A 15,138-nucleotide genomic window follows, 5' to 3' on the forward strand; every position below is an offset into this window, starting at 1 on the left:
TTGTGTGGTATGCAAATTTCAATTCAAGAACATTGTAAATAAAAAGTAGAGTTTAAAACCTTCTGTAGGTCTCCTGGACCCTATTAAAATGACTGCTATTGTTTCAGAGTCTGAGGTGTCTGCCCTTTGGGCTCTGAAGGATATTCTTGGTGATAATGAGGTCGCTGTAGCAATTTTCAGTAGTAAATTATTTATGTATTTGGAAAAAGAAAGTTTAAAATAGGATGTTTACTTATGTTTCTGTGGTTGTTTTCTGCATTTTTTCTTTTACTTATTTTTCAATATTTTTTTGTTTCTCTTTTGTTTTATCTGGGAAGTATTCTCAGTGTACTGTTGCTGTGTAAATTTGTGCATATCATTTTCTCTCCTATTCAGTTAATGTATGAGTGAATGAAGGTTTCTAGGTGTATTTCCAGTTTCACATCAATATGTCAAGCACATCCAAGCATACCCAATTGGAAAATACTGACCCTTGGCTATCTTGTACAATGTACGTTGTTACCTGTTCACTCCCTGCTATCACTATTACTTCTGTAAGTCTGTTTCTCAGGACCATCTTTCCTTGTATGGTTTGCTTTAGACTTACTCATGTAGGGGCCACCCTGTAAGATGAAGGAGACAAAAATGAAAGAGTCTTTAATATTCATTTAAATCTGTAGGATGAGAAGACTGGGGATCACCAGCAGAAGTGCTTTCGACAGGTGACGGCACTGACATCTACTCCCAACCCTTGGTACAGGGGAGGCAGCAGAGACTCTCCAGTTTTCAGAGTCAGCTAACGTGAAGTGTCTTTGGTTTATAATCCCTGGCACTGAGACAATTCGTGTTTGCAGCACAAGGTCTGATCATAATCAATAGTGCCTGATGGAGAATTTTTTATAATATGATTGCAGTAAAGAGACACATTGTCATGAGATTACCTTCAAAATAATCCCCTTTGCTTTAATCACCTTTTCCCCATCATTCTTGCCACTGTATGAACCCATTCTGGATGTTCTTTGTGTCTACTTGTAGCTGCTTCTATGTATTTAATCATAAAGTTAACACGGATTTCTGCCAAATACAAACATTACAGTGCATACTCACCATATTCACCAGAAATGGCGCAGTATCATTAACATCTCTTTTCTAAAATCAAAATTTCAGTGAAGCCAACCATTTTGAATTGATTCAAGATCTCAAAACAGCCACCACAAGGAAACTAAAAACATTCATGGAAAAGGATTTTAGGACCCCTTCATCATGGGGTAATAGTGATGAGACAGATGTATTTGAAGGAAGAGGGAGTAGTGTGAGGTTAATTAATGACAATCCGTCTTTCATTTTATTGCAAATGAAAGCATTCACTAAGTGTTCTGTGTTTTGTTTTTGAGACAGGGTCTCACTATGAAGTCTATGCTGTCCTTGAACTACTGATAATCCTGCTGCCTCAGCCTCCCGAGTGCTAGGGTTACAGGTGTGCATCACCATGTCTGTAATCAAATTTTTTGGTCAAAATTGCATGTTTACTTTTTTACTCTGTGAGTTCCAAAAGATGCCACAACCTAGAAATCCTAAATAGAATGCTCTTTCCTTTATATCACAAGATACATTGCTATTTCTGGTTCTGGAATGAAGAAAGACATACAAGGTTCGGAGGAGCATTCTGGCTTTCTCTAGCAAAACATTCCAGTTACTATGAATGCCCCACTGCATCTAGGAAACATTCTGAGAAAGTAGTGATATCAGCTGGGGCAGAAGGGGCAGCTGGGGCAGCCCATCCTCACACTTCTGCTTCCTTTGGTGGTTTTTGTTACGCCTTGTATCACTGTGGGAGGTCTAGTGTCTTCTTGAAAACAGTAATAAGTTGCCACATCTTCAGTTTCCAGTATTCTGATGGTGAGAGAATAATCTGTCCCAGATCCACTGCCGCTGAACCTTGATGGGATCCCAGATTGCAAATTGGTTGCATCATAGATCAGGAGTTTAGGAGCTTCCCCTGGTTTCTGCTGATACCATGCTAAATCCTTTCTTATGTCCTGACTGGCCCAGCAATTAATGGTTACTGTGTCTCCTAGAGATGCAGACAGGAAAGCTGGTGACTGGGTCATCTGGATATCACATTTGGTACCTGATATTGGAAATAGAAAAAAAAAATTTACACAGGATGAATGATGATATAAATGATTTCTTTTGAAAGGTCAATCAACACTGATCACCATTTGCTGTGTGACTTCAAAGTTTTCTTCTTCCTTACCTGGGATCCAGAGCACCAGGAGCCCCAGAAGCTGAGCACAAATCCCCATGTTCATGCTGCGTCTTGACTAGAACTAACTCCTGCTCTGAAAATGCCCAGCCTGTTAAGCATGTTCAGATCAATGGGCTGTACTCTGAGCACATGCAAATCAGCTGCAGTGGGCAGGCCTATGCACAGCTGCAGGGCTGGCTGATCTCAGGACTCAACACAGCTCTTCAATGACCCCAGATGGCACTGATCAGACTAGGGTACTAGAGACCATGCCTGTGACTGGAAGCCATGAGGTTACAAGACACTTGAGGGGCATTTATGAATATTTGAAATCAGCCAGATTAATATGAATGAATCTACTTTGTAACTTCATTGGGATGTCTCAGAAAAAATATTTTTTTCTAGAGTATCAAACAAGTATTCTTAGAGGGAAGAGATCTCAAGTCAATTTATTTTCAAATATTTTTAAGATCAGGAGAAAAACATATTTCTGCTATACTTATTTCACTGCCCCAAGAATAAATATTTTCTATCTTTCTCTAATTAAAAGGCATATCCATTGAGTCTAGGTACATATATTCTAAGATAATTTTATACCTGAACTCACAAATATCTCCTATTTACAAAGCATCATCTTTCATATCTTTCAGCCATTGCCAATCTCTGCAAATATCAAACAATGTACCACAGATGTATAGAGATTGTTAGGCCATGTTCTCCATTCTGAGGGTATAACTCATATATGCCACCATCGAAAGCTACAGGTCTCTTTCACTCACAGAAACTAAATGGACTCCAACTTAATCTTGTTTGAATATTGTTGAATTCTGCCTACTTCTCTGACACCAAATTCCAAAGCACCGATTTATATAAAACAAATATTAACAGAAATGAAAACTCAAATTATCAGTAACACAATTGTAACAGGAGACCTTAACACGCCTTTGACACCAAGGGACAGATCAATCAGACAGAAAATTAGCAAAGAAATAACAGAACTGAATCACACCTGTAAACAAATGGACTTGATAGACATACAGAATGTTCCACACAACAACATCAGAATACACATTCTTCTCAGCAGTACATGTGTCATTCTCTAAAATAGACAATATATTAGCTCACAGAACATATTTAAACAAATGCAAAGGAGTTGAAATCATCCCTTTCATGTTATCAGATCATAGCACTTTGAAATTAGAAATTAATGATAAAAGATACTGGAAAAATTCCACAAACACATGGAAACTGAATTACACACTACTGAGTAATCAGTGGGTCACAGAGAAAAATTAAAGAAGAAATTAAACAATACTTACAGGAAAATGAAATTACAGACACAACTTACTGGAATCTCCGGGATGCAATGAAAGCTATCCTCAGAGGAAAATTTATTGCACTGAGTTCCCACATTAGGAAAACAGATCCAATACAAATAACCTGATGCTACACTTCAAAAAAATAGAAAAACAAGAGCAAGTCAAGCCCAAATCCAAAAGAAGGGAGGAAATTACAAAAATTAGAGCAGAAATCAACGCAATAGAGACCAAGAAAACAACCCAAAGAATCAACGAATCAAAGAGTTGGTTCTTTGAAAGAATAAATAGAATCCATAAGCCCCTAGCCAACCTTATTTAAAAAATGGGAGAAAAAGCTCAAATTCATGCAATAAGAAATGAAGCAGGTGAAATCACTACAGACTCTACAGAAATACAGAAGATCGTGAACACCTATTTCGAAAACCTCTACTCTCAAAGGTTTGATAACACAGAAGAAAGAGACAGATTCCTAGAAACAAATGAAGTACCAAAGCTAGATCAAGAGAGTCTAAAGCTGTTGAATAACCCAACCTTTATTAATGAAATTGAAAATGTAGTTAAGTCCTTACGTATAAAGAAGAGCCCAGGCCCAGATGGATACACTGCAGAATTCTACAAGAAATACAAAGAAGACCTAATGCAGACTCTCCTCAAACTATTCAACGCAATTGAAAGGGAAGCAATCCTTGCTAAGTCATTCCTGGAAGAAAATATTACTCTAGTACCAAAACCTGAGAAAGATTCAACTAAAAAAGAGAACTACCGACCAGTCTCCCTAATGAACACAGACACAAGAATCTTCAATAAAATACTGGCAAAGAGGAGGCAGCAAATAATCAAGGTTATACACCATGACCAAGTGGGATTCATCCCAGGAATGCAAGGATGGTTCAACATACATACCGAAAACTAAAGCTAGACCCATGCCTATCACCATGTACTAAATTAAAATCTAAGTGGATCAAAGATCTGAATGTTAAAACAGAAACACTAAATTCATTTGAAGACAAATTGGGTAGAAACCTTGAAGACATAGGGCTAGGTAGAGAATTCATGAGCAGGACTCAAACCACATGGGAAATACTTCCCAGAATCAAGAACTGGGACCACCTCTTATTAAAAAGTTTCTGCATGTCAAAAGAAATCTCCAGCATAGTGAAAAGAAAATCCACAAACTGGGAAAAGATCTTAGTGAACTCCCCCTCAGACAAGGGACTTTTGTCTAAAACATATAAAGAATTAAAAAAACTCAGACCTCCAAAATTCAAATATGCAATCCAAAAATGGGTGTCTGAGATAAATACACAATTCTCAGATGAAGAAATACAAATGGCAAATAAATACATGAAAAAATGTTCATCATCATTGGTCATTAGAGAAATGCAAATTAAAACCACACTGAGATTCCATCTGACTTCTGAAATAATGACCAGGATCAAGAAAACCAACAACAACAAATGCTGGAGAGGCTGTGGGGAAAAAGGAACTCTCCTACACTGTTGGTGGGAGTGTAGACTGGTACAACCTTTGTGGAGGTCATTCTTGAGATTTCTCAAAAAACTGGGATTGGAAGTTCCATTTGTTCCAGCTATTCCACTTCTAGACATATTCCCCGAAGAACTGAAAGCATCATACCACAGTGATTTATGTGCACCTATGTTTATAGCAGCACACTTTGTAATCGCCCGATCTTGGAAACAACCCAAGTGTCCATCACCTGAGGAATCGATACAAAAGTTGTGGTATTTCTATACAATGGAGTATTACTCAGCTATAAAGAAGGATCACATTGAGATATGTATCAATAAATGGGCACAGCTTGAGACCATACTCATAAGTGAAATAAATCAATCCCGCATGTGTGAATACCAAGTGGTTTCCCTAATGTAAGTAATGATTCAAATATATAAAACTATGTGGTAATCATGATTCCCCATTATGTGGCCTTGAAGCCTTATAACGTTTTCACTTATTAACTGGAAAGACTTTATTCTGGACTGCTTGATATTATTGCCTGTGATGAAATGAACAGCTATTTTGAAGAAAATAAGTCATCATAACAGCTAGTGCTGATTTACTATCATCTTGTTTTGAAGCCCCACGAAACTATGGCTCTTCTGTCTCCATTAGTTTTATCATGATGTATCTTGCTGGATTTTATTATATGTGATAGTATAAACAGAAATTGTTTTGGCAAAGAGATAATATAGAAACCATTATTTATTTTCTGTTAGTTGGTTCTAAAAACCCTACAATGCTTTCATCCACTTGAATGGTTTTACACTGACTTGTTATGTTTGAAGCTATAGTATATGAAGTTATATTCAAGTATTTCAAGGAAAAAGACACTATGGTAACTACTTTTAAACCGGGTTATTTGGTGGTGAAGCACTAGGTTGCTGAAACTGTCATGCTTTGACCTGTACTGTTATGATGTTATGTCTTCTTTTATCTCAATCTCTTCCTTATTCATTAAAAAATTATTTATTTATTGTTTATAATTTTTTTAATTAAGGGGAAAAATAAAAAAAAAATTGGCAGGATATGTTATAGTAACTCATTTGATTTCCTATTAACTTGATTTAAAGTCCTGTAATACTCCCACTATCCTTTTTTGACTGAAGAGACTGTTCCATTCTGTATGATAGTATCAATTTTGAAGGTATAGGCAACTACTTTGAAGGCAATAAGATTCACTCTGATGCCCATTCTGGTTTGACTATTATCTTCTTTGGAAGTCCTATAGTGTTTACAAGGTTTAGGTTTTATTGGTCTTGTTCTCTGCTGTTTTGTTCAACTTTATAATACCTAAAGAGATAGACAATTCTTTGTAAGGAAGCAAGAGGCATTATGGCAACCATTGTCAATGACCTTGTACTCTGTTTTTACATCATGTGCTATGTCTATCCTTGATTTTGACTGACAGCTTTGTTTTGCCATATTTGACTTTATTCTCTTCCAAAAAAAGTAATAAGAACTAAGGGGTAATAAAACCCAAAATATGTAAATTTTGTTGTATAAAAGAGGAAAAAAACGTGCTCTAAAGTATACAACTGCAAATGTGTTTAGGGGTGTTAAATAGATGCCCATATTAATGTTTTTGATTGGATAATTGAACACAACTGTTTGCAGTCTCACTGATTGAATGTCCACTTGTATGCTTTGATACTGTGACGTGAGCAACTGTCTCTAGGATGATAATTGTAATCTATTAACTGGTGATTTCTTACTGTTTTTTTTTTTTGTAGTTCTGTATTAATTGTACCCTTACACTGCTTTGTTTTATTTTTTTCTCTTTTTCCTTTTAAATAAAATTTTAAAAAAATTAATAAAGCACTGGGCTGGCGACACAGCCTCCAGTAGCCAGTATGGAAGACTGAGCGCCTTACAGCTAAAGGGCAGGGTTTTTATTCTGTAAAAACGCAAACATCTGCTGGTCTCACAATGCAGGCGGGTTGGGTTCATGGCGCACTACAGAACAGGAACCTGGCAGTTGCATTTCTTGGTAAGAGCAAGGTTCAGGTAAAGGTTGGGCTGACAAGCAAGTTTAAATTAGGCAAACATCCTCTGGGGAAGGCACATCTTGCAAACAAGCAAGTTTAGATTAGGAAGACAACCTGTTCTGCTCTTAGAGTTACCTTTGATCTTTCTCTTGCCTCTGAGGAGACTTATGAGGGTTATATATATATATATATATATATATATATATATATATATATTGAATTGAAACAACTGTAAGACCTTAGAATCTCCTCACTTCTCACTATTATTCAGTGTTTTTGTGATTATTCCTTGAGTTAATTTCAAAGAGTACTGTTTTCAATCCGGCTCATCTTCTCTTTTGCCTGTGGAAACCCAGTCTTGAATTTCCCAATTCAATTATTATATTTTTTAATTCCCAATTTCTCTTTTGTTCTTTCAAAATATGTTTTCTCTTTCATGAGTGATATTGGATATACTTTGTTCTAGACTTTGTTTCAGTTGTTTGGTGTTTTCATTCTTTACAACTATTTAGGAATTTATACGAAAGATGATATTTTATAAACTGGAGACGTTTGTGATTTCAGGGATAGTTTATGAAGCTTTCATTTTAACTTGACTATATCAGACTTTTCCTGTTTCTTTGTGTGTGTGTGTGTGCATGTGCGTGCGCGTGCATGTGCGTGTGTGTGTGTGTGTGTGTGTGTGTGTTACTCCCATATTGAAAATTTAGAACTTGAAATAAACATTCCTTTGCCCATCTGATTTCATGAAAGGACAGCTTTACTAAATATCGAGGCCTGCCCTGAGATGTGGTCTCTGCCTAAGTGAAGAAAAAGCTTTCTTAAGTCTTTTGGGGGAGGAATAAATAGGTCTGGTTTTGTAGTGTTTTTTTTCCCCTGAATGCCTCTGATAAATTGCTGTTTTTAAATCCATTATCCAAAGTGTCTGAACCCAGCCTCTTTTGGTTTCCACAGCTTCTTGTGTTACATGATCCATTTTCCTGCAGGAGGTATTGATATAACGTGTCTACACTACATACTGGTTCAGGTTTGTGTGAAAACACAAACCTGTTTGGGGCTGTGCTTCTTTTACCTGTCTGAGTTCTGAGTTACATAGTAGAGAACTAGTTTTTAAGATTGTCAGAGTCAAGTTAAAATTTCAGGTAAGATTCACTATGCTCTTTTTGGTACAAAGGAGAAAATAGAAACTTGGTTCCATCTATCAGCTCTGTCACCTCTCACAATGATGCTGAGTGAAGGTGGGTGAAGCACCTCTCTGTGTTCTCCCGTGATTGACGCGTTCTGCCATTTTCCATGCAATCCAAAAGCATCATGTCCTTCATTTCTTTCTTTTCTTTTTTTATCTGTGTCTCTCCTTTGACTTTGTTTTTCACTTTTACTGAAGAAATTTGAATGATTTCTAAATTTTACAGTAAGTTTTCTTATTAATTTTTCAGTTTTCTATTGTTTACTTTGTCCTGAAATTTGTGGAACGAAATGTTTGCTGGAGATTTCCATTTTGCTAATGTGATTCCAACCATGTCTGGCATCATTTTAAAAAATACTGGCATTACCTTCTATATGGAAAAGTTTGAATTTTCTATCTTTTCCATGATTTCCTAAAACTAATGCACTAGAGATTAATATACCATAATTTTAGTTGTGTTGAAATATACAGCATTCTCAAACACAGCTCATTATCTTAAGGAAAACCAAGACTTCATTCTTTGATTTCAAATCATCAATTTATACCATACCATAATCATGTATTTTCTTTAATTTTAAATAATATTTTCTGAAATTGTATGTATTTATCATTGAAATATGGCAAGTGTTCATTGTCAGCTGTGCTATGTTTTGATAATTACCTTTTTACAGTTTTTCATCTTCAAAATATTAGTGATGATTTAATGTGCAAGTTTTGACTGACCAACATTTTCATCATAAAATCTTAAAACATAACTTAAAATTTCTTCATATAGTTCATTAAAATTACAAACTTGTATTTTAAATAGGACCTAATAAATCTTTCCAGACCTGTATTGTCAATACAGAAGCATCAACAAACCAGACCTCAAAAACAATAGAAATTAGTCTAAAAATCAAGATGAACATGACATGCAGGAGTTAGGAAAGAAAGGAATATAAGTTGCAAAGATCTCAAAGTGAAAAATGGCCTTTTAGTGAATGTGCATTGGCCTATCTTTTGTTCCCACTTCTTATTTTGTAAATTTGAACATCAATTGAAATTCTTTACAGCGTAGAAGGTCTCTACCCAGGAACAGAATTCAGCTAGGCTTTGGCATGTGCATGTTTAAACCATAGAGGTTGGGAAAGGCTGATCCCTTGCACCTGCTGGACTTTTCTAGGGGACTAGTGCAAAACACTATGCCTGACCCTGAACAGGAAAGGGACCAGAAATGAGAAAAAGAGGAAATGTGAAGGAGGGGAACAAAGAAAGAGTCTTTATAACAGTAAACTAACCCACCTTCATGATTACTACTTACTAACTCCAGACTGAAAAGGAAATAATATTATTTGTGTGTGCCCCCAAATGAGCCTTGATTACGAGGCTGTGACTCTGAATGAGTTTAACTGAGACTGTACTAAGGAAGAAGCATTAGGATGAGCTTAATTCAGCTTTCTTTGGATCACGTCTGGTTGCTCAGTGACCCAGTGAACACCTCTCATTCTGCCTACTGCTTATGTCCTGTCACGGCTAATGAGAGCTTCACATGTGTGGTCCCAATAGCATCCTCAGATTGTGAGAGGAAATGGTTCACAGATATGAGACTTCTTCTGTACCCTTCTGATTTTCAAAATGAAATTTAAACTTTCCATTATGTCTACATAACCTCACAGGTTTTAGAAATATATTTTTGAATTGAAATAAAATCGAGGCATGTGACAAGTGTATTAAACAGACACAATCTTAGCATGTGCCACAATTGTAAGGGGAAATCCTTTAAATTTGGCATAATTTAATTGAGATGCATCAAAAAGGAGGAAAATCTACTGAGAAAACATGGCACCTTTTAACTGTCATAATAGAAGAAATAGAACTAAAAAGATAAAAGGCAAATGAAGCAAAAATAAAGAAAAACTGAACAATGAGGAATCTGCAATCATTTTAGATACATTTTTATATGTGTGTTTTGCTGTTTCCAGGTCACTTCAGCATTGTCAAGTGAGCATGCTTAGAGGGAATGGGAAAACTACATTTGACACTGTTATCTGACACTTAGACCTGACCCAATCTCTCCTTGGAGGTGCAAATAATGACTCAGGCTGAAGATAGTGACTCAGCCATAGGAATTTGCCTCTGCTTTCCAGGGGCAATCACTGATAAGGCTGCTCAGTGTGCTTGATCTGTTCTAGCCTCTGCTGTATCAAAATCTGTTCTAGTCTCTGCTGTTTCAAATGCATCAGAAAAAGCACGGAGGAGAAGGGTTGTGAAAAACAAAAACACAGAAAGGGGAAGTGAGTGTGCTTGTGTATGGAGAAAACTCTCAAACAGTAAAACATTGCCTAGGTCCTGAGCTGAACATCTTAGGGAACAGTTGAAGCTTCCCAATGAGGGTACTCACGGGGTTTTTGTAATGGGGTGTATCACTGTGGGACACAAATTATCATCCTGCTTATCATCCTGCTGACAAAAATAATGTGCTGCGTCCTCAGACTGCACATCAGTAATTCTCAGGGTAAAATATGTTCCATATCCACTGCCACTGATCCGGGAGGGGATCCCAGAGAATCGAGTGGTAGCCATTTTAGTAAGGAGCTTAGGAGCTTCTCCTACTGATTTCAGTGATACCACTGAATTTCTGCTGATACCAGTGCATATCATCATCAGTCTCTGTGCTTGCCCTGCAGGTGATGTTGGCTTTTGTCTCTGACAGCAACCAACAGGGATGCTGGAGACTGTGTGAGTATAATTTCTGCCAGGGAATCTGCTAGGAGGAAACAGAAAATAAATTAAACGCAACATATTTGGAAAGCATAAAAAATAACATTTCTTATACATATGTAATATTTGGTGAAAATTCTAAGGATTTGAAGCCCTAAATAAGAATAAATCTTTCTTTTACCAGAAATCCAGGGGAGTAAGATACTGAGGAGCTGAGTGTAGGATCCCCATGACCTTGACTCTGACACTTTCCAGTGCAATCTAAAACCCACATTATATGGCTTCAGAAGCCTTGAGGAGACAATGTATGGGAGGAATATGCAAATTACAAAAGAGCAGACATGAATGCAGTGCAGAAGTGTCAGGCAGTAAAGCTGCTCACATGAGCAATGCAGGATTTCATCTTCACAGCTGTTCTGACACTCAGATGGGAGCCTAGTGAGCCACTACCATGTTTTCATTAATTTTTCTACAGCTATACTCCTTAGTCCACAGGTTTTACTAGTACTATTTCTGATTCTCTCTCTCTCTCTCTCTCTCTCTCTCTCTCTCTCTCTCTCTCTCTCTCTCCTCCCAACCCATTTTGTGATGTCTAGATTCCACATTCCACACAGACATTCCTGTTATTGTCCCATGTTGATTCTGGTAGCCATGACTATTTTGTCTAATGGGATGGAATCCAGATCACTGAAATATTTTCTCATCTCTCCTCTCAGTCACATACTCAGTTTCTGAGTTCTCTAGTTTTAGCTCATGTTAACACAAACACCACTTGCTGAATATTCTAAACTAGAACTCCAAGAAGCAGGATTTTTTATATATTTACATTTTAATTTGACAAGACAATTAAATTTTTTGCAGTGGACTGGGAATGATTACCTAAAATGACTTTCATTCTCATAGTTTACATGCAGAATTTGAAAACGGAACTTTAGAATTACAGCTGCATGTTAAATGATGAAAGTAACAAATTAGGTTAAGAATCCTTTTTGACAGTAATGTAAGATGTTTATTAAAATAATGAGATTCTACTTAACAGAATATTTATTCAAGTAAAGGAGAGTAATAATGAAATCCATAAGAACCAAAACACAATATAAAAACACAGAGAAAGGATATGTAGATAAATCTACATATATAGCCTTATAGTTGTATCAATATTTAATGATAAAACAGGATCTCTAAGTCAATTGTTGCAATTAGAAGAACCAAATTTTCTGATCAAACAATCCACAGGAGGAAATCACTGCACATAGGAAAACAGAAAAAGAAAACAACTATAATAAAGATATAGCAACAATGGAAATAAATGCAAATGTGAAAAATAAAGTAAATAAAAGTACTACTCAGTTATTCACAAAAATATCTAAATAGGGAGTACATAGATGGAATAGATTTAACAAAGTTAAATAAAACTTTCTGTAGCATAATATTTAGCCAATTAATTTCCAAATTTGTATCAAAGATATTATATATATATATATATATATATATATATATATATATATATATATATATATAATAGCACTAAAGTAGTTAAAGGCATGTTATTTTTCATGAAAATAAATAGATGGCTTACAGACCTGTCTTCAAAAGTACTACAAAAGGAAAACTGAATAGTTTATTCATCATCAAAAGTAGAATATTTAGGTCTGATACAGATTTCAGTAGGTGAATAGAATGATGGTTATACACTAAGTAACACTCGATATAAACCCTACATTCAACAAAAATCTGTATCATCAACTTTATTTTTTTTAAATTTTTTTTACATGCCAAGGGTACGTATTTATTATTCATGAGTGGTCAAGACTTACAAGGGTCGTTATTAGTACAACCACATATGAAATATCACTTAGCAACATGGAGTGAAAAGGACAGTTATATATTTATATTAAAAAATACACATACACACTCTTGAGTGCTTACCGTACACTGCTACAAAAGCAGGGGTATCAGGCTGCAGGAGTTCCGCTATACATAACATGTTGAAGTATCTCAAGCATAAAAATTGTACTTAAGTTGCAAAAATAAAGATTCTTTCTTCAAACATTTGATCTGAGCTCAAGCAAATAATGAACACCAATGATTTTTATACAATTTCACACACTTGAAAACTATCAACATACAATAGTCAACAGCTGCGTAAACAAGTAAACTCTGAAAATAGGAAAGTTATGGTAGTGAACAAGGCATTTCATCCAAAATAAGGTTACAGCAGATCTGTTTCATCCTGGCTCTCAGATATTTAAGAATCTTAATTTTATTCCAACTTCAAAGTAAACCAGAACAAAATGATAAAGAGAAAAATCATTAATGCAAATGAGGCATCTATGCCCTTTAAACTTCCTTACACATCTTCACTAGTGCAAGAGCATCATTTACCTGAAAAAAGTGAGTCACAAACTGAAGAGTACTCATACAAAACTATTTCCTTTTTTCTTTAAAAAGTGCCACGTATCATACTTTTCATTAAAACAAAAAAAATCACAAATGTATATAAACCAATGAAAAACAGTTTGCCTCCATCTCTTGTCAATGAGGAAAGGCCAGAGTGATTCTTTAATTCCAATTCGAAATGGCGTTCGCTGACCAATGCCCAGGGTCTCCAATTTAGAACAGTCAAGCTGAGCATTTCTTGGACGTTGTTCTCCTAAGACAGGGCTGTCAGTAATTTGTCTTAAATGACTGCTGAGGAGGTTGAAAGCATCTGCAATCGCACAGGCCATTTCATACTTTGTCATCTGCTCGTTGCCAGACCAATGGAATGTTCCCTTAATCGATGGATCCAGCATTCTCTTCTCTGTCAGTTGCTGACACACAGTGGCTACGTCCTTGACGTGGGTGGGAAACCTCTGCTGCCAGTGGTCCATGTTTGCTGACTTGTTGCTGAACTGCACTTTATCAAACATAACAGTGACTGCACTTTCTTCAAGCTTTTCAACCTCCCCATACAGAACAGGAATTCTCAAACAGCAGCTCCTAAATTATTCTCCAGGACGGCCTTTTCTCCTTCCAATTTTGTTTTGCCATACAGATTTAGGGGAGCTGGTATGTCTTCCTCTCTATAAGGTGGATTTGTTCGGTCAAGCACATAATCTGAGCTAATGTAGATGAGAAATGCCCCAACTGCAGCTGCTTCCTTTGCTAAATTCCCAGAAGCATCCACATTCAGCTGAGAAGCAGCATCTGGCTGATTCTCCACGACATTTGGTCTTCTCTCTGCTGCACAATGTACTATGACATAAGGCTGAAAATCATGAATGATGTGACGAACTGCTTCTGAATCCAACAGATTAACCTGTTCAAATTTTGGCCTTGCTCTTCTAAAACCACAACCAACTGTATGCCAGTTGTTCTGCTGAAATTCTTTGTACACAGCTCTACCAAGAAGCCCAGTGGCACCAGTAACCAGAACTCGCATGCTGGGAACATTCACTTCCTCCTCTACCAATCAGAAACACCCGGGATGAAGTGGATGGACAGTTCTTTCTCCCGCCCAACCATGCCTGCTGTCTTGTAGCCGCGGCTGATGACATCACCGCGGCCTTGGATGCACTTCCGCGGACAAGGATGGCTGCGAACCGCAGCACCGTCGCCTTCTGCCTGTCTCTCCAAAGCCCAAGGCCTATATCATCAACTGTAGAGAATGCTCAAAATTAACATATAAAAATTAACACACTCTGTCACTGCCAGCATCAAAAATAACTTAATTCAAACAAGGTTAAGTATACACAGAACCAATCAAAGAAATTAGGCATAGAGAAGTCATGGATATCTTAAAATATTACATATAACAAAACTTTAGAAAAATACATATTAAATGTATACATACCTAGCAGAGTGACTAAAATTGGAAAGCATAGTGACATCATTCACTTTTTATAAAGAGTCAGGAAATCTGGTTACTCATACATTGTATAACGTGATATATTAATCAGAAACAATAATGTACGGAATTTTTCATAATTGAACATGTACTTTAAAAATATTTCAGCAAAAGAAGTTTGTGGCATGTGCCTTAGGGAATGACGCTTATATTCACATAGAATTACACATAATGGTCCATTTAAGTTTTATCTTTAGTACCTAAAACTGGTATAATACTCAAACAGTGCCCAAGTAAACAGGTAAAAATCAATTGTGTTACACTGATGCCGCGATGTACTACTCAGCAATAGAAAGGAGCAAACTGTTTATATG

The 15,138-nt window shown here is 36.4% G+C and overlaps 1 pseudogene and 1 gene segment (V, D, J or C); both read right to left on the reverse strand.

Annotated features, from left to right (window-relative positions):
- Window positions 1–1,724: 1,724 nt before the first annotated feature.
- Window positions 1,725–2,311, reverse strand: LOC100732936 (immunoglobulin kappa variable 1-6-like). The segment is given in 2 exon segments: window positions 1,725–2,110; window positions 2,237–2,311. Coding segments are annotated over 2 exon segments (441 nt in total).
- A 10,371-nt stretch (window positions 2,312–12,682) lies between these two features.
- LOC134471334 (methionine adenosyltransferase 2 subunit beta-like) lies at window positions 12,683–14,457 on the reverse strand (annotated as a pseudogene).
- Window positions 14,458–15,138: the final 681 nt, after the last annotated feature.

This window comes from Cavia porcellus, unplaced genomic scaffold, assembly GCF_034190915.1.
Source record: "Cavia porcellus strain 051 isolate PalLab524CR breed Dunkin Hartley unplaced genomic scaffold, mCavPor4.1 scaffold_18, whole genome shotgun sequence".
NCBI lineage: Eukaryota > Metazoa > Chordata > Mammalia > Rodentia > Caviidae > Cavia > Cavia porcellus.